Genomic DNA, 20,892 nt, shown 5'->3' with positions numbered 1-20,892 from the left:
ATGTTTTAACCCCATTCATATGTTCTTATGCTATTATCATAAAAATTAGGCTAAACCCCATATATTTATACTGTTATACATTCAATTAGTTGTAAGAAATTTTTAAATGTGGATCTAAAATCCTAGCGTAATTCTAAATTTTGACTGGCATTTATACACAGTGACCTGCATTACTGTGACAGTACACAGTCTAAGCAACTGAGGGTTAAGGGCCTTGCTCAAGGGTCCAACAGTGACAGCTTGGCAGTGGTGGGGCTTGAACCAGTGACCTTCTGATTACTCAGTGCAGTACATTAACCACTAGACCATAACTGCCCAGTGGTCAATAAAACAACAGTTCAAATAATGTATTTAATTGAGGAAATTTAAATCTGAGAAAACATAGGGTCCTGGAAATATTGTGTCCTGGCTCCTGTAATATAGGGCTCTTGGGGGGAAAAGTACGCTCTGGAAGCATGGGACTCCAGAGATGTTTTATTGACCACTGGGATTATAGAGTCCTGAAAACACAAAGACGGCTGTGAAAATAGGGCCATATACAGTAAATATGTAAGATTTTATAGAGCTATTTTATCAGCTGTCCCTGGAATCTTAGATCCCTAGGATGTCCTGATATGAGAGACCTCTGGAATTAACCAGTTTGAAAAGAAAGAAAGATAGAAATAAAATAGAAGAAGGAATGACAGAAAAGAGAATAAGACAAAAAAAAAGAAAAAAAAAAGAAGAAATAAGGAAGGAAAAAAGGAAAAGAAAGAAAAGTAAAAAAAAAAAGAACATAATTTAAATACCGGGTGAGTCAAAATTATGTTAACACTAATGGATCTATTCCCCACAAAATGTGTGTCCGGGCTTTAAATGGTACTGTTGCTCGCTGGTTTTTGTGTGTTGAACATGATGGTGAACAGGTTGAGACTGTCCTGTAAATCATCTTACACATATGAAGTATACTTTGTAAATAAATGGTTTTAGCCATTCAAGTGTTTATAATTTTGACTCACCCTGTATAAGTAAATGGAAAATTTGTTAGTATAGTTAATGTCAAAGATTAAACACTTTATTTTACACTCCCCTAAGTTCCAGCTATTAACCAGGTTAGTGTGAGTTACAAACTCCAATGTAATAGGTAATTATTTTAGGTAACAATGATCATGATAGGATAATTTAGGGCAGATGAATGCCTTTATTTATCATATATACCATTTCTTATTATTTATTTGCATATTCCAGCTTCTTTGGAAGATGCTTAGTATAAATACAGTCTTAACTTAATTACACTGAAATGTCACACATGTTCCAGGTATTAATCAGTTACGTGTGAGGTAAAACATGATGGTAAAATGATGGTTAGTATCATACATAATTACTTAGTACTCTGGAGTTTGTACCTCACACTTAGCTCATTAATACCTAGAGCTTAGGGAATGTAAAAGAAAGCATTATAGGTAAGAAAAAGTAAAGAAAGGATGAGGAGACTGGGCTACTTAAGACTGCACATCTATCTGAAACCAGATTACCTCATTTAAAGCTAGATGTCTGATGCAAAATAAATAAATATACACTGGGGATGTGGGAAGAAGAGACTGCATCATTACCACTACCTGTACACGGTACACAATGGTACACTACTCACATACAAATACACACAAACACACCTTACTGTACATCATACACATGACTGATGACAACCCATCCCCAAATGGCTTTTATTATTTTGCCAGACGTATCTTCACAAATGATCTGAGTATAAACACATCTGCCTAATAAACAAACCAAACGTTGATGTGTTGCAAACCTGACCAGATTATTGATCTTTTTTATTTTGATTTTCCAGTTATCAGACTATGGAAAATGCTAAGAAAGAATAGATTGGAATGGGCAAAGCACACATAAGCCAGCACAAATATGAGAGGAGTGTGGCTGAGAGAAACACAAAAGTCAATAGCTAGAGAGGGGGTTGGAACAGTTGTACATACTGCTAGGTACGTCCCGGTGGTGTGGCGCGAGTGGTTCCGCTGTGGGGTAGGAAGAGGACAGACAAGTGAGGAGAGCATAGACAAACACACAGCCAACACGGACTGACTTACACAGCATCAGAAAGACACGGGACAGGAATCAGGACAGAAAGGAAGCAGAAGAGGAGGATGAGCATCATGGGAAGTCTGAGAGAGGATGATATCTGATGATATAGTGATAGTTAAAATCTGAACATGGATAGATTTAAAATGAGAAATGAGATGATAAAAATGAGCAAAGCTGGCTTTACTCTTATGTATCAGGATCAGTGGTCTTATAATGCATAACGCTGCCAAAACAGCCAACTAGAAACTTTTGCATCAACAGATCAGCCAAGTGGATGCTCTGGTGGCACAGTGGTCTGGAGGAATCTGAGTTATCTAAGCCAGTTTGAAAGTAATTTCCATGCTGGCACAACAGATGCTACTAAGGAATTTCTGGTCTGGAGTCTGGGATGTTCCTCTGCTTGTTTGGGGCTCTTGGAAGATGCCTAGAATAGACAATTTCTGTTCCCCAGTGCCTAGATCCCTATGCCTAGATACCTATCTCTATGCCTAGAATAGACAATTTCTATTCCCCTATGCCTAGATCCCTATCCCTAAGCCCAGATCCCTATCCCTATGCCTAGATCCCTATGCCTAAGCCCAGATCCCTATCCCTATGCCTAGATCCCTATGCCTAGATATCTATGCCTGGATCCTTATCTCTATGCCTAGAATAGACAATTTCTATTTCCCTATGCCTAGATCCCTATGCCTAGATCCCTATCTCTATGCCTAAAATAGACAAGTTCTTTTCCCCTATGCCTAGATCCGTATGCCTATGTGTAGAATAAACTATTTCCATTCCCCTATGCCTAGATCGCTATGCCTACAATAGACAATTTCTTTTCCCCTAATCCTAGAGCCCTATCTCTATGTCTAGAATAGATCATTTCTATTCCACTATGACTAGATCCCTATGCCTATAATAGACCATTTTAATTCCCCTATGTCTAGAACTGTTGTCTCATAGTCATATGCCATGGAAATTGGTATGGTGAATCTTACAATATCACTACAGTCTATAACTGGTGTAATGATGTGAATGGAGGTACTGCACTTAAAAATGAGCAGTAGAAAATAAATAGGAAGAGAAGAGAATAACACTGGACAACAGATAAAATAAAGAAGTGAGACATTGAAAGTACGATACAATAACATACAGTACAGTACAAGTGCACATAAAAATCAGACGAGACAGCAGAGACACTGAAATCATTATAACATAAAACATAAAGGCGTATTGGGACCACACATAAAAATCATAGTGAAGGTAAAGCATAAAACTGCTGCACTGTTTTGGTACGATATTTCATGGCAGACTTGGAATTTTAATGATTTCTTGAACTTTTTAGTGACCGAATGATTCAAACGTCATTTGTCAATAACCAAGATGAGTAGCATGGCTTTATGATTGATTGTTAGTAATTATGTGTGTCCAAAAAAATAAGGATAGTGTGACTGAACCCATTACAAAGTACACTGAACAGTGGTCTCACGCCAAGGTCAGGGAGAAAACCCAAACTGTCACTTTATGCTGGGTAGAAATTTGTCCAAATGATCGGATATAATCCAGGAACCACCAGAAAACAGATGTGCTAATAATTAAAGACTGTAGGAACAAGGGTGGCACTGTCCACACTAAGTTAAGCTTGGCTGACTGTGGACAGTGTGTCCTATGTTTTAGCAGCTCATAATTCATAACATACCTCTTTTTGGTGGTTCTCCATTTGGATAATTAGGAAAAGTTTCCTTTTCAGTATAAGCTGACAGTTTAGGGTTTCATTCCTGGGTCAAACTAACTATTTTTCTGTGGGCACAGAGACGTTACCAGCTGCAGTAAGTCATAGCCATTGACATTCCAAGACTGCCATGACTGTCTTTGACTTTTACTATACATTTTCAGATCCGTCATATCCCCTTATTTATCATACTCATTCCAATTCACACACTATTCACAGCCAAAAGTATGTAGACACCTGACCAGGTGCTTGTTGGGCGTCCCATTCCAAAACCATTTGCATGAATATTCCCTTCAACACACAGGAGAGGTTTCCACATACTTTTGGCCGCATATTTTATTCAAAAGATGCATTTAATAAATTAACCTTATTAGGTAAGGACTCTTTTTAGGTAAGGACGTTTTTGACTAAACAAACCGTAAACATTCCTGATTACATCTGAATAGTAACTTTTTATTAATACTGTATATATAAAAGCTTACCTGGAAGCCTGCACTGAGTCTGGGCATAGATGCCGCCCTCCCGTGGCCCTCCAGTGTTGGAAAAGCACCAACATCTGAATCATTATCCATATCTGTCATCTCTACTAATTCCTGCTAGATCCAGACAGAGCCCACAAACATTCACACACATTTATATGTGACACTTGCATGAGCAAGAAATTTCTACATTGACCTTAAATGGATTATATTGATCTACGCTGATGTTACACAGTGCTACAGCCACCAGTCACACTGAGTTATTGTTCTCTACAGCGACCTATGGTGTTTTTATTAGACTGCAGTGGGGTTATAAAGAGCTACAGTGGCCTCTGGTGGGCTATGATAGCGTAATAGGAGACTGATTACATAGTGGGTTGTATGAGCCATGGTGGAATTATATTAGTGGCTTAAGTAATCCATAGTGAATTCTAGTGGACTGCTATATGCTATAACAGTTATAAATGGCTACAGGGACCTATTATGTCTAGCGTGTGGTTATAAAGGAAGTAAGTGGAAGTAAGTGAAGAATTCAATGTGTTACAGCGGACAACAATGGACTATTGTGGTCTACTGTGCAGTTATAAAAAATTACAACCTATAGTGGTGACCTGTAGTGGTCTACCATGAGATTATAGAGTAATACAGTGGTCTACAGTGGACCATAATGGGCTATAGTGTATTTTGTGTAATTATAAATAAAGTCATTGGCTGTTGTGTGCTATAGTGGGCTACAGTAAGATGCCCTACGATGGGCTATAGTAGGCTTAATTTGTTATAAATGTTTTGCAGTAGACTAATCTGAGGTACCACAAAGAATTTAAACCATATAGTGTGCAAAATTTAGTTTGGGACTAGAATGTGCCCTAAATCATCTGTAATAATAAAGTTATAGCAGAGTATAGTGGACTATGGAATTATAGTGAGGTACAATGGTCTAAATTGGTTTAAAGTGGGTTATAGTGGAATATAATTGTCTAGGGTGAGTTTTAGTGGGTTATTGTGGGCTATGATGGTGTACTATGGGCAATAGTGGGATAAGGTTGGGTATGATGAGCTATAATGATCTATGAATGAAGGCAGTAGGGTTATCAGGGACTATACTGGACCTTAGGGAGGTACAGTACATTACAATGTACTAGTCTACAGTAGTCTACAGCTGGGTTTTACAGGACTACAATGATTGTTAATGGGTTACATTGAGATATAATGGTCTACAGTTTACAGTGGGGTTATAAAAGGTATCGGTGTTTTACAGTGAGCTACATTGGGCTTTATTAGTGCATAATAGGCTGTAGTGGGGTTATAATCCAATAGTGGCTATAATGTCTTATACTAAACTATGATTGTGTACAGTTTCTTCATTGGGGTTATAGAGAACTACCGGGTTCTATATGGTCTGAAAAAGGTTATAATGGTATAAAATGGTATATGGTTATAGTGGGGACAATATTGTGTTGGCACTACAGTACCTGAGATTCGGTTGTGTATGGCACATCTTCTGAACAGACCCTTTGGACAAAGTTCCTGCCCCTCTGAGTCGCCTCTAACGCCGGAGAGTTTTTCATGGAACTGTTTTGGCTTTGCCTGTGATCACACACACACACACACACACACACACACACACACACACACACACACACACACACACACACACACACACACACACACACACCTTAATCCAGTCTTAAATAACCTAAACCATATAACCAGTAGGTCATCATCTCAAGCAGATGTCCAACATACAACCAGTTATGACTGGCAATGTCTGGTACTGTTATCTTTATAACAAGTTAATTATAATAACGTAATAATTAATATTACTATGAAGCTCAGCATGATGAAACACTCACATTGGCTCCCCGTTGGTCAACAGAGGGGTTGTGGGAGGGAATTCTGGCAGGGGAGCTGCGTCAGTTTGGAAAAGATGTGGTGGTCTGGCGCTCTTCATTGGTGGCTCTTCATGTATGTGAGTAAGAGGCAACATGGGTTTGAAAAGAGAGCTCATTTTACTCTGCAGAACAGAAGAACACATGTTTTTATTCAGACAATAAAATAAAACATATGGCCAAAAGTGTGTGGACACCTGCCCATTCCAAAACATTAATATGGATCCCCCTTTATTTGTGTCTATAACAGGCTGCACTCTTTTGGAAAGACATTCCACAAGATTCTGGAGTGTCTCTATGGGTGTGCCAAGTATGTTCAGTCAACTATGCATGTGTGAGGTCTGGCATTAATGGTGGACTAGAAGGCCTGGCTTTAATAGACAGAGTTTAGTATGGTTGTAGCACAGTCACAATAGGACAGACCAGTGCCACAAAGTTAAAACCATATCAGTGTTTAAGAGTCCCCCCCTCTTTCCCAATCTAGTCATATCCAGTTACCCGATTGCATTACACTTCCTTTCTACTGATGTTGACCTCCACTCTGACCGAGGAGAGCCGTGATTAACACACGCCCCCTCCGACACATATGCAGTACTGACTGCATCTTTTCACCTGTACGAGGTGACTTCATATGTGGATGAGCTTTGTGTACGGAGAGATACACCCTGATCACATTATCCCCCGTCTCTGTGCAGGCAACATCAATCAGCCAGCAGAGGTCGTAATTGCATCAGTTGTGAGGAATCCCCTCTGGCACCTCCCTTGAACAACAAGACAATCGTTGTTTGTGTAAATGCCCAGCCTGAGATGTTCAAATTTTTATAGAATTCGTGTTTGTGTTTTTATAGAACTGATCTGATACCCCTGTTAGCAGCAGGATGTTGCTGAAACCCTCAAACTCAATAATCAGTGAGATGTTTACATACATTTGGCCATATAGTATTTTTGAAGGATGACAGATGCACAGAAGTTCTCAAGTGAACAAAATAAAACTATAGTTTTATGAAGTAATTTGACCTGAATTATAAAATCTGTACTTAATGCTGTTTAACTGCAGGTGGAAGTAATGTGAGTAGAAACGTACCAGTGGACCTGCATTAGGCTGCTGCTGCTGGAGTCTTTTAGCCCGGTTCTGTTTGTAGTAATCAAATATCATCAGAGCTGCGTACACCTTCCCAACCGTCAGCTCATTATCTGGTACACACAGATTTACAATATTATTACAATATGAAGGAAAGTGAGAAGCCAGCAGCCATCTGAATAGTTGCATGGTAACTTGGAGGCAGCAAGAACAAAAATACATGCATAACAATTAATAAATAATGGGCCCTGACGTACAGATACCTGTTAAGGCTTTCCAGAAAGATGCCTATGAGAATTTGTGCCCATTTTAATCTTGCAGTTTATCTTAAAGGTGTTTAATAAGGTTGAGGTCAGGACTTTGTGATGGCTAGTGTGGCTAAGTTCCTTCACAACAAACTTATCAAACCTTTTCTTTATGGACCTCAGTTTTTACACAGATATAGTTCTGGAAGTTGTGCTGGAACAGAAAATGGTTTCTCCAAAACTGCTGCCATAAAGTTTGAAGGATATTAATTTATTTTATACATCCGAATTCAATAATTAGCAAGAGTGTTTACAGAATTTTAGGCATGTCGTTCACCTTACTGACCAGGAGAGGGCAGTAAATATACATTAACTATATACAAACAAACGGTTCTATATTATTTAGAAATACTAAAAGCACATGTAGTACTTTCCTAATATTGCTTTATTTAAACCAAACCATTGGTACTTCAGTTGTGAAATTAATGCCACAGGTTCATAAATAATGGACTATTTTAGTTACATAAACACATCAAACTACAGACCCTTTCCAGAATGTACAGAATGTACCGGAACAGCTTACGTTTATGAGGTGTTACCAGCAGGTCCACAGTCTTGGATGACAGGCTGGGCCACACTTTATTAATCTCCCTCCTCAAGTCTACATCACACAGACGCTGAGCCAGAACACCTGAACAACAAGAGCACCAATAACATTATCAAAATTACAAAATTCAGGAATATACCTGTATACACTTGTATACCTGTCCATCATAGGGCAAACACACTCTCACACACACACACACACACACACACACACACACACACTCATACCTAGGGCAATTTTGTATCTCCAATTAACCCGACTGCACGTCTTTGGACAAAAAAAAAACCCACCCAGCAAGCTCCACCTGGGAGGCTAACACAGGACCTTTTTGCTGTGAGTGCTACCCATCAAGGCACATTGCCACCTGGATCAAATACAATCCTGGCTGATCTACACTCTTCTTAAAGAAATTAATCCTAAAATCCTGTCCAATTCATTTTTATTTCATTCTCATCAAAATAACAACAAACCAGTGGCTGAAAAGAGAAGAACTGAAAAAAATGAATGATCAGAAGTGCTAATAAATACAAAACATTATTACAAATAGTAAGTGGCACGGCACTGGGCGCTAAATGGACCTATCCGAGCGCTACCTGATGCCAGTTTGATATCCAGGGCGGTGCGTATTAGACCCATAAGCGTGGACGTGAAGTGGACCGTGTTGTCGTCAGCAATAGGCATGTTCATCCTCACCAAGCGCTGCAGGCAGGTGTACACAGAATCAGTATCACATGTAATAAAACCACAACACTTTGACTGGTCAGTCAGTTTGCGTGTTCTGGATGAGAGGTCTTAAATCTTTGATACTCAGCCCTATTTGGATGAATTTTATTTCCTCTGTTCAGTCATTTCAGCCTGTTCAGATTGTCAGAATACTGTAGGTGGTTTCCTCATAAAGCTGAGAGACAACTTCAGCCCAAAGGAATAGTTTTTTTTACTTAATGATGGTCTGATCATTTCAGCCCTGCCCACACAGACAGTTCTGTCATTACTGCTCACAATGAAAAACGTTTACAGTCATCACGACCTGACAGACCCGACAATGTGGGCAGGCCTCGGAAGTCCATGATCATCCGCTTTGACTGCCAGGACCGCCCAAAAAGTTGAAGTTCTATATTCAGTTCCCTGTAAATGCTCAAATAATTGAATAGCAAATGCAATGATCATGTTTTAGTGTCAAATTCAGACCTCTCGTTTCAACACACATCCTGACTTTCTAGGAATAATGAGAGAAATGAAGAGAAATAATAATGTAATAAAATACAGTAGGAGAGTGAGAGAGAAGCAACATTCATATATGATGAAGATGTAAGGTGTGCAGGAGGTGTACAATGGACAGTGGATCTGCTGCTAAATGGGTGCAGCACTTAATAATAAAATATGTATTTGGGTGGCTGAGAGCAGTTTTGTCAGCAAGCTAACCAGTTCATGATATGTCAACTTATACTAAATGACCAAAAGTATATGGACACCTCTCCTTAGTATTGAGCTCAGATGTTTTTAGCAAATGAGAAAACGATGTACAGTGGAAAATCAAATATCACGTCCATCACGTTTGGAACTTGAGAGGTTTGCACAGAGCCCTGTGACCTTTGGGAAGACCTTTGAGGGCAGTAGTGAGTAAGGTACTGGACTAGTAATCAAAAGGTCACTGGTTCAAGCCCCACCACTGTCAGGTTGTCACTGTTGGGCCCTTGAGCAAGGCTCTTAACCCTCAATTGCTTAGACTGTATACTGTCACAGTACTTGGATGAAAAACATCCGCTAAGACTTTGGGAGGACTTACTACTGTAAACCAAATTTACCTCTAGGTACAAATACAGTAACCTGAACCTACTTAAGGTCCAACAGTCTAAATTGCATAAATGGGCACCTAATGGGCATTGAAGCATCTGGAATAGCCACATTAATAAGAATGAATAGGAATTACTATATTGTCAATACAGTACAATACAGTACATTTCTTTAAACATATCTTACCTTGTTTGACAACTGGACCTTCCTCAATGACCCTACAGTGGCAATTTGGGGAGTCAGAATTCCAACCCTCAACCTTTAGCTCAGAGCTGTAAACACTGAGCTCCCACTGCTGTTTTTATTTAATTATTTGTTTAATAATATAGAATCAAATGAATGCCCACTGTTTTAATTTGGGATGTCCAACAAGCTCACATCAGGTGTCCACATACCTTCGACAATATAGTGTACGCCCACCACAAATTCGGTTCTCTCTACAGAAACACGGCTGCACACACAAGCCACAGATTACTGTCCATGTTCAATACACACCCATACACACACACACACACACACACACACACACACACAGACGGCTGGTTAGTTCCAAATCATGCACTTAGTTAGATAGTTAGATGACCAACCACATGGGATGGTTTCAACAATAATGACTGAATGTCTTGCATTTTCTGAAGGACAGAAGAGAGTAAAGGGGAAGAGTACAAACAAACTGAACGTCCAGTACTGTGGTGTGATTAAAGCCTGGAGGCAGCACCACGTCGGCTTTATTAAAGCGAGCCTGCCAGCGAGGAACGTTTCCACAACAACAAACACAATAAAAAACAACAGGAGATATATGTATTGTTATGATGTGGGGAGGAAGGACCCAGGGATGCGGAGGTTTAACTAAAAAGGGTTTTTATTTACAAAATCATAAACATAATATACATAAAATAAAAGGAATAACAATAACAAAAAACACTTCGGGGAATCCCGAAGGCAGCCGGACGTCGGGGGCTGAAAAGGAACAAAAAAAGCATACAAAAGAAAAAGGGAAGCGCGAGGCGCGAACCCAGGACTCTTGCCTCCCGACCGGGAGCTTTAACAGCCTGCCACAGCGGCGCTAGTGGCAGACTCGCTCCCGGCGCTATTGAAGCAAAGAGTGGGTTCGCGAGATGGACCACCTCGCGCTGTTGGCCGAAGAAGGGGGGGTAACACCGACAATAGCTGCGTGGCATGGCGCTTTCCAGCAACTAATGCTGGCTAGAGCCATGCCAGCTACCGGGTGTGATCGATTTGCGGGTTTCAAAAGTTAATGGCAAAGGCGCTGTCACCAGCCAGGGTGGCTGGGAAGTGGCCATTTGCTCCTGCGCTCCAGAGGGCGGAACGTGACGCTGTCACCAGCGGTAGCTGGGAGGGGGTCACGTTCCTCTGGGCGCAGCCGTGGGGTCTCTAGGTGGCGGCGGCACGGCGGCTCGACGGCTCGGCGGCAGCGGCCCGACGGCGACCTGAGAGCGGCAACCAGGCGGCGGCGGCGGCACGACAGCTGCGGCACTATGGCGGCAGCTTGGCGGCGGCGGCGGCGTGGTGGCCCGGCGGCAGCGGCACGGCGGCGGCGGCACATTGCGGCGGCACAACCTAAAGATAAAAAAAAACAATAAACATAAAAGGACACCGCAGTGTCAAACAAACTCAAAGAAAGAAAAAAGAAACAGCCAACAAGAGCAGAAGGTGCGACGGCTACAGCTCTGCACCTATCCCTTAAATAAGGGAAGGCACAGGTGTAGCCACTTCGCCCTAACGAGCTGGCCAGGTAATAAAAGGCACAGCTCGTTTCTGCTCTGTAAGGCCTGTGGCATCAGGGAGAGATGGTACATTCCCCTGATGCCACAGAGCCTAACATGTATGGTATATGTATGGACGCAGGGGTCCTGTTTCGCTTCACTAAACACACGTCTAAACGTCCAAAGCATTTTTCCTTTCTTTCTTCCAATCAGTTTCACTTCTTTAATGTGAGGACATGAACAGGATCTAAACCCAATCACATCTCAACACACATGGCTTAGCAGTCATGCTTTACAGTCTTATTAGTTAGCCATAACATTAAAAACCACCTCCTTGTTTCTAGACACACTGTCCATTTTATCAGCTCCACTTACCACATAGAATCACTTAGTAGTTCTACAATTACTGATTGTAGTCCATCTGTTTCTCTGCATGCTTTGTTAGCCCCCTTTCATGCTGTTCTTCAATGATCAGGACCCCCACAGGACCACTACAGAGCAGGTATTATTTAGGTGATTGGATCATTCTCAGCACTGCACTGACACTGACATGGTGGTGGTGTGTTAGTGTGTGTTGTGCTGGTATGAGTGGATCAGGCACAGCAGCGCTGCTGGAGTTTTAAAATACCATGTCCACTCACTGTCCACTCTATTAGACACTCCTACCTAGTTGGTTCACCTTGTAGATGTGGTCACAGAGCGCTGCCCACAGGGCGCTGTTGGCTGGATATTTTTGGTTGGTGGACTATTCTCAGTCCAGCAGTGACAGTGAGGTGTAATTGTAGAACTACAAAGTGCTTCTATATATGGTAAGTGGAGCTGATAAAATGGACAGTGAGTGTAGAAACAAGGAGGTGGTTTTAATGTTATGGCTGATCAGTGTATATTTTCTATTGTCTATGACAGTTTATGATTATAAGAACAAGATATTATAACAAGAAAGTGGACAAAACACAAGAGCAGAAGAAGAAGTGAGACACCTACAGCACAGAAAGCTTGATGGCAATGCTACCTACTACAAGAAAGCACAGACACGAAAAGCCAAGCACAGTTCAGTAACAGTGATAGACATAAGGACGAAAAAAAATAACGTTGGGTCTACCTTGTACGCAACTCGCGATGGACATTTCTTCCCCAAACCTAGCGGAGGGGACATGTGGCGCAGCATTTCGTACATATCGAGGTAGCATATGCGCCCACTTCACCGGGTTCAAATGTCAAACATCACGCAATTAGGAAAGGTTGCAGGAAACCAGTGGAGAAAACAAAACACAACCACAATCAGAGGGATCAAACATGGAAGTCATTATTAGGGTTGATTTGGTATTAGTTTTGAGCCTGAGGTGCCATCTTTACCCATGGAGAAGCAAAGATGCATTCAGAGTCCCTGAAATGAAAGGACCGGGGTTTCGGATATTGAACAGGGCTACAACCCTGTCCCTGTTTGTCTGCATGCTTGGATGAGGTCAACTAACCAATCAGATCCACAGGAACAAAAGTCACATGGTGCTTATTTTTTCTTCTAAATGGTCGAATATTTTTCAGCAGATTTTCAGCGCATGAGTGTTAAAAACCCAGAGTGACTTGGTATGCAATGTGGCTTTTTTCCTGCAGTTTCTATGGTTACCTGTGGTAAGATTAATAGGGAGGAACGGGGATGGGTGTAATCACTCACTAGCATAACCAGGCAATTAATGGTTGTTAATTAGCGCAACAGCACTGCCCTTTGCAGGGAGAGTGTGTAGCTTTTCAAACCTTGTAAGCCACCCTGTTAGGGCAGTTCTTTCCTAAGCCGAGTGGAGGCGAAATGACACGCAACAAATTATACATGTCCTGATAGCGCACTCTTTCACTGGAAAAAAGAGACACGGGTTAAACTACAAGACATTTATTTATTTTTATAGATACAGTGCCTTGTAAAAAGTATCCAGCACCTTTGGCCTTGGCTTTCTAGTTCAACATCAATGGGTAACCTCACAGATACTGTTCAGACTAAAAGAATATCCATTCCAAAATAATGTGAATAGCCTTTCTAGAAAACTAAAGGTTGTTGGAGCTGCAAAATAGGGAGATGACTAGAGGACGTCGTTTCTTTTTTCTGGAAGTCCATGATTATTTGAGCAAGACAACACTAGGCTATTCTGCATGTGCTACAACAGTGTAGTGTGCTTGACTGGCCTGCCTGCAGTCTAGATCTGTCTCCTGTATTGAAATGCTTGGTGACCAAGGACTGTTGAGCAGCTGGAGTCTTGTATCAAGCAAGAATGGGCAAAAATTTCACTTGCAGAACTGCAGCAATTACAATCCTCAATTCCCAAACCATTGAAGAGTGGAGTTTATCTGACATGATACTGAACACGATGGTGGTCAGTAAAACATTTAACAAACACCTAACTAACCCAAAATATCCCAATATTTCCTGAAATACGGTTTGTAGTTTAAATAGCTGAATATTTTTTCAAGGCACTGTATTTGCTTGTTAAAATATACTGTAGACAATCTGTTTTCTTATACAAAGCTTTGGTGGTTGAAGCTTAGCAAGCTTTAAAGGAGACTCTTCTACCCGACGGATCTCTGAACCGGGTGGATTTATTTGTCAGTCATGCAGAACGTCAGCTCAGAGAACACATCTTCACATTAGTTCCAGAGTATTAAGTAAGAACCACCTGACTGTTTGTCAGAAACGTCTATGAGGAGTCAGACGTACCAGGCAGCGGGGTCGTAATCCGCCCAGACACGGATGAACTCATCCAGGTGGTGAGGTCCGAGGATGGAGGAATCGCGTGTCAGGTACTCAAAATTGTCCATGATGACAGCAACAAACAGATTCAACATCTAAAAAAGGAAAATAGAGAGATGGGACTGAAATACATGAATCAGCCATGACGTGTGTCTAAATAAAAAAATAAAAAAATAAAGATGGCAATGATATTCCTAAGCGACTGACTATTTTTTAATACTATTTAGATTTAAGTAAAAATACTTACTGTGGATCCAAATATAATCTAATTACAGTAGTAAAATAACGTTCTAGTTCTTTTCACTATACCTGTATCACTTTGCTGACCACTGGTTTCTAAGCAACAGTAACTGGCCTCTAATCTTAAGTTAAAATAATAAGTCATAAATAATAGATGGATTGAATTAGAAAGCAGATTGTAAGTCAGATATTATTTTAAAACATCAGCACCTGAGCTTACAAGTGCTCATTTGACTGATGAGCACAAATTCCCACAGACACTCTTTGGGAAAAAATATTTCTAGTAAGGAAAGCCTTACTAGAGGACTAAACAGCGCCATAGCTGCCAAGAGAGAATACTCCACAATAATGCTAATGGTTTTGGAATATCTAAGCTTATTATCAGGTGTCCAAATACTTTTGTGCATATAGTGCTTTTAATCAATCAACACATCAGGCTGTGTGTCATCGCCTTCCGCTATACTGCCTGCGATTAAATCCCAGTTGTGATGTCATTAGTGCGAACACTCTCAAAAACAACACACGTGCTAAACTGACACCCTTAAATTTACATCAAGCATGCGGTAATGTTCGCTTGAATTAGTGTGACGGTACGAACCAAGAAAGAGCAAAGGAAGATGAAGGAGACGAAATAGAAGTATGCAAAGTCACTGCCACACTTTTCACTGGAGCCTGAAAACGGGTCACAGGGCCTGTCACCCAAACAGGAAAGCATGATATCATGCCAGGCCTCACCAGTAGCACTCCTGTTGATTGAAGACGTACAGACACAAACAATATAAATACATACAAGCCAATACATGCCATAGTTTCCAGATTCCCTCAATCTTTTCACAATATTTTGTACGGTAGATGGTGAATGTACAATGTAAATGTCTAGCTGAAGTAAGGTTAACATGTATACACTGCAAATCATCAGTGGAACCCAGTAAAGTACCAGAAAAAAGCATAAATTATGCATAAAATGTTACCTGAAGAGTAGCATGAGCGCCTGAAGGAAGGTGCGGAAGTTGTTGTGTTCGTTAATGGCTGAATCATCAATTAACTTAATGTTTCCAAACACCTGATTAAAAGACAAGATGGGACACAGATATGATGAAACCTTAAGGACATGTCAATATTTCTTACTGTCTTTAGGCAAGGCTACGTTCTACATTTTCTTAAACCACTTTTGAAACTGGGTGTCCACACTGCAAATTCAAAGTGACCAAATCTGATCTTTTGCTTGGTTGGTAAGGTAATGGATTAATTGGAATGGTAAAGGAAGTGTCACTGTTACAACAAGCTAAAACTGGATGGGTCACACCTCTCACAGAGGTACAAGGTGTAGCCTCGTACCTGCAAGGATTCTAGAATGAATCCAATAAACAGGAAGGTTAACCAAGGCAGTTAAATGCACAAAAAACAATTGACGCCCCTAACAAAAACATGATTCGGTCGGTTGTCACAAATTCCTACAAACAAAAAAAGCCTTTACAGAGATGTGGATGTTGATATCAGCAAAGTTAATATGGGGCTGGCCTATCTTCATAGTGATGCCCACGTTTTGGAATGGAATGTCCAACAAGCTCATGGTCAGTTGTTCACCTACACCAGATCAATCCATCAAGTTTAACATTGAGAAATGTGTTCAGTTGGACAGCCAGATTAGGTTTCACATGAAACACGAGTAAGTAAAGCTCAGCTTTTAAACGAGATATTTAATCCTGCAGCCCAGCACGCGAGTGTTTATCCAGCTCCCCGATTCCCCTGCTCCCCTGGATGCATATGATGCAATTAGCATTGATTTACAATGGCTTCCTCATCGACTGAAAAGCGGCCGCGCTCGCTTTAAACACAATACAGATGATTGCCTGTGCGCTGCTAACTAAGCAATCAGACTTAAAGGTTAGATTTATTTATTGCTGCACCAAGCCTGCCTCGTTTCCATACTGAATGTACCGCCAAGAAGCTAAATATGCACTCTAGTCAACTCTCAGTGGCATTTTCTCCTCAGTTAAACTTTACATTTATCATTTCAAAACTGTGTGTTTTTGGAACAGGAAGGTAGTCAGATGGGACAGGTTTATAGACGCTCTTTGCATGGTGTTCATTGTGTTCCAGTGGTTCATGAAAAGAGGGTATGTGAGGTCTTGTTAGTGGGTCTACAGTTATATTTCTAAATATATTTCTATTCTAGGGCAGTGGTAGATCAACGGTTAGGGTACTGGACTATAATCAGAAGGTTGCTGGTTCAAGCCCCACCACTGCCAAGTTGCCAATGTTGGGCCTCTGTGCAAGCCACTTGCTCCAACTGTATCAATCATAATTGTAAGTCTTGGGGCAGTTGTAGCCTAGAGGTTAAGGTACTGGACTGGTAATCAGAAGATCGCTGGTTCAAGCCCCACCACTGCCAGGTTGCCACTTTTGGGCCCTTGAGCAAGGCCCTTAACCCTCAACTGCTTGGATGATATACTGTCACAGTACTGTAAGTCACTTTGGATAAAAGCCAATTTGTATCAGGACTCACCTGCATTCCAATGATGGCATAGATGAAGAAGAGCATGGCAATAAGTAGACACACATACGGCAGTGCCTACAAGACAAAAGCAGATTCATCCTATTAGCATCGGCTATGAACAAAATCTTAGGCTTATACACATAGACAGGGTTTAGACCCTGAATCTTATCCTAAACCTCAACATAATACAGCAAAGTAACTGAAACAAAAAATCTATCCAAAGTAAGGCATAGCTAAGTGCAGAAAACTCAACCAGAAAATGGAGAAATTAGAGAAAGCACATAAAAACTAGAAAAAAAAAAAAGACTCTACAGGCTTTAAAAGGAAGAAAAAAGCAAAAGGTGTAACTAAACCAGCTACTCAGTCCACCAGCAAGTAAGGTGTACCCAACTGCATAAAAATCAACCAGAAAACTGTAAAACTATAGAAAACACACAAAAACTAGAAAAATAAATAGACTCTATAGGCTCTAGAACAAGGCAAGGCAAGGCAAGGCAATTGGGTGTAACTAAACCAGCTACTTAGTCCACCAGCAGGTTAGAACCCAAAATCTAGAGAAAGAAGGGAGGAAACTCAGAATGCGAATCACAACTAGAAAGAGCTTGACCATTACAAACTCAAAAAGAAAAAGCCATAGCAATTAAAAAACATAAATTGATTCCATTTGGGTCCACAAAGACATGGTTTGTTAGGAGGGATCTCCAGTGGCCTGAACAGAAACCACATTCCAATCGCAACAAACACCTTTGGAATAAATTGGAACAATCCAGGCAATTTTATCCAGCATCAGTGCATGACCTCATACTCTGATGCTCTTTTGACAAACTATTCCAAAAGAATGGAGGTTTTTATAGTCCTGAGTATTCCCGCCATACTCCCAAGGATCCCAGGTGGAATCTGGCCCATCGCAACCTTCATTATGAAATATTCAGGATAAACATTGCAGATTGCGGTTTAGGTTCCGCACCTTAAAAGACTGAACGAAGGTCCAGAGCAGGATGCGGATGGTGTAGCCTTGCCTCAAAAGCTTGATGAGACGAGCAGCTCGAAACAGTCTCAGGAAGCTTAGATTGATGAGCTTGTCCTGCTGGGAAAAAAGACAAACTATGTGAAGGTGACATGGATTTAAATTCCCTTGAATGATCAGTTAGAGTGGGAATCTTAAGGTCTTAAGGTCAGTGGTTCTTAAACTGTGGCCGGGACCATATAGTGGTAATTTCAGTCCTGTTGAGAATAAGGATGATACGTCTGCCACCTATGTGATATCTGACGTCAGTTAGTGGTCTTTGAGATCATAGTAGATCATAGTAGATCATTTATCTTAGTATTAGATTCATACCAGAACAGTGGAAGAACTGGACAAAAGTATTGGGACACCCCTTTTAATTTTTGCTTCCAACTTTGCTGCAACAATTTAGGGAACACCCTTTCCTGTCCTCAGCATGACTGTGCCCTTGTGAACACAGCAAACTTGTAATGAAACTCCATTGACCTGCGCAGAGCTCTAACCTCAGCCCCACTGAACAGCTTTGGAATGAACTGCAACATCAATTGTGGCTTTCTTGACCAACATCTACAGCTATTTTGACTTAAAGGGCACAAATTCCCACAGACCAGACTTTAATTTCTATTTTTTTGGAAATGGGATGTCCAACAAGCTCATGGTCAGGTGTCCAAATATTTTTTTTTACTTTGCATATGGTGTAGATTTAAGTGTAGGTGTTACCTTGAGGTTTTTGGCTTGGACAAGCAGATTTCTATTTTATTTTTGTTAGAAAGTGATTTCTGCTGGTCATTGTCATGCAGATTAGTGGTATCAATAATTCAAAATATGCTAAGCCTGAAATCATGCACATGTAGTAATACGTGTTAGTTGTTCTATATAATAAGGGTAAGAAAAAATAAAAGTTGTATTTATTTTAAATGAGTTAATCCTCAAAATTGTGCAATAGGAATTGAAGATCAATAGTACATTGATCTCTGTACCAGTATAGTGATGGGCAATCAGCTCGATTCTGACTATTAAACAATTCTCAATTAGATCAGTTAACAATTAAAAATCATGATCAAATAGGCAAAAGTATGTAGACACCATTCCTGATGATTGATTTCTGGTGTATAACAGGTATATAAAATAATTGTATGAAGACAGCTTGTTTTGTTCATATTTTTTAGGGACGCCAATATTTTTAAACAGGACAATAGGACCCTGTTGTAATACATGCCCTTCATAACACCATATGACGTCTGTTATGACAGGTTAATGGCATTCTTACATCTGTCTTGGTTTCAGCAAAGTGTTACCTACACATGCACTATTCACCTCTTCTGATTACTGGCTTTAGGTGTTTTAGCCACTCCCACTGCTAACAGGTATATAAAATCAAATATACACAGATCAGGCATAACATTATGCCCACCTTCCTAATATTGTGTTGGTCCCCTCTTTCAAAGCATGGACTTCACTAGACCCCTGAAGGTGTGCTGTGGTATCTTCTTCAGCACTTTGAGCTACAGTGGCTTGTCTGTTGGATCACTCCCCACGTGCATCAATGAGCCTTGGCCACCCATGACCCTGTCGCCAGTTTACCACTGACTTTTGATAGATACTGACCACTGCAGACCGGGAACACCCCACAAGAGCTGCAGTTTTGAAGATGCTCTGGCCCAGTCTTCCAACCATCACTATTTGGCCCTTGTTAAACTCCTGCTTCTAACATTAACTCTGAGGATAAAATGTTTACTTGCTGCCTAATATACCCCCCCCCCCCTCACTAACAGGTGCCGTGATGAAGAGATAATCAGTGTTATTCACTTCACCTGTCAGTGGTCATATAGTTATGCCTCGTCAGTGTATACTATAAACTTAATCATACAGGAACTTTAGTGACTGGTACAAAGCCCTGACGTCAACCTCAGTGAACACTGATGAATTAGAATCTCTACTGTGAGCCAGGCCTTGTTCAGCAACAGTGCCTGACTCTTTCAACTAAATAGGCACAAATTCCCACCCAAATCTTGTAACTCCATGTTAATGCCTATGGGTTTAAAAATGAATGTCAAGCTCAACAAGCTCATGGTCAACTTCAGGTCTTCACATACTTTCATACCAACAGTTCAGATTAGGCAGTGAATTATTTTGGGTCATATCATCACTTGCCCATCGCTTTCCACTAACCAAATACTAGAAACTGACATTGTGTGTTGAAATGAAATGGACAGAGAAACAGGCAGGACAGATGGACAGAAGCAGTGCAGGACAAATAAAGCCACTTACCGTCTGGAGAGTCAATTCAGGAGAGAAGAGGACAGGTGCCAACAAAGATTTAGCATAGAAACAGAGTGACAGTGAAATTATTAGGAGGGTCGAGAGTCTCCTCTGATTGTCAGAGCTCATTGAGGAGATGTGTTTACTACACAGCTACATTGGATAAACGTACTCTTCAGTATGTGTAGATTTAACAATGGGTAAAACCCTTGAATTCCACTAAGGTGTAATCTAAACTGTGTATGTGGTTGCGGGGTATATGGACTTTTTTACGTCCTGTATTTCCTTTATTTTCCTTTTAATCAAACATCCAGAAAGCGGAAGTTGCAGACACACAAATACACAGAGACAGAACACTGAAAGCCCAAACGTAACAACAGTGTCATTATCCTAAATACAGTTTACATACAGAACAACCACCTCAAATTCTTACCTTGATCTCAGTGACCAGGATATCAGTGATGCTGCCTAGGACGGTCACAAAGTCGAATATGTTCCACGCCTCCTTCAGGTAGTTCTGAATGTG

General features: G+C 40.8%; 1 protein-coding gene across 1 annotated transcript in view; it reads right to left on the bottom strand.

The window, feature by feature from the left end:
- The window catches only part of cacna1bb (calcium channel, voltage-dependent, N type, alpha 1B subunit, b), a 120,212-nt gene that overhangs the window by 6,062 nt on the left and 93,258 nt on the right, over nucleotides 1-20,892 (bottom strand). Inside the window, exons 32-45 of the mRNA XM_063011264.1 lie at nucleotides 20,800-20,883; nucleotides 18,066-18,185; nucleotides 17,108-17,173; nucleotides 15,570-15,661; nucleotides 15,197-15,344; nucleotides 14,326-14,453; nucleotides 12,721-12,817; nucleotides 8,691-8,796; nucleotides 8,074-8,181; nucleotides 7,249-7,358; nucleotides 6,129-6,289; nucleotides 5,748-5,862; nucleotides 4,279-4,389; nucleotides 1,974-2,012 (exon numbers count right to left, since the gene is read on the bottom strand). Of these exons, the coding sequence (XP_062867334.1) occupies nucleotides 1,974-2,012; nucleotides 4,279-4,389; nucleotides 5,748-5,862; nucleotides 6,129-6,289; nucleotides 7,249-7,358; nucleotides 8,074-8,181; nucleotides 8,691-8,796; nucleotides 12,721-12,817; nucleotides 14,326-14,453; nucleotides 15,197-15,344; nucleotides 15,570-15,661; nucleotides 17,108-17,173; nucleotides 18,066-18,185; nucleotides 20,800-20,883 (1,485 nt within the window). The remainder of the gene's footprint in view (nucleotides 1-1,973; nucleotides 2,013-4,278; nucleotides 4,390-5,747; nucleotides 5,863-6,128; nucleotides 6,290-7,248; nucleotides 7,359-8,073; nucleotides 8,182-8,690; nucleotides 8,797-12,720; nucleotides 12,818-14,325; nucleotides 14,454-15,196; nucleotides 15,345-15,569; nucleotides 15,662-17,107; nucleotides 17,174-18,065; nucleotides 18,186-20,799; nucleotides 20,884-20,892) is intronic.

Source organism: Trichomycterus rosablanca, chromosome 16 (genome assembly GCF_030014385.1).
Source record: "Trichomycterus rosablanca isolate fTriRos1 chromosome 16, fTriRos1.hap1, whole genome shotgun sequence".
In the NCBI taxonomy this organism is placed as follows: domain Eukaryota; kingdom Metazoa; phylum Chordata; class Actinopteri; order Siluriformes; family Trichomycteridae; genus Trichomycterus; species Trichomycterus rosablanca.
The sequence above is the reverse complement of the archived record's forward strand: the minus strand, read 5'-3'. Positions and strand labels throughout refer to the sequence as shown.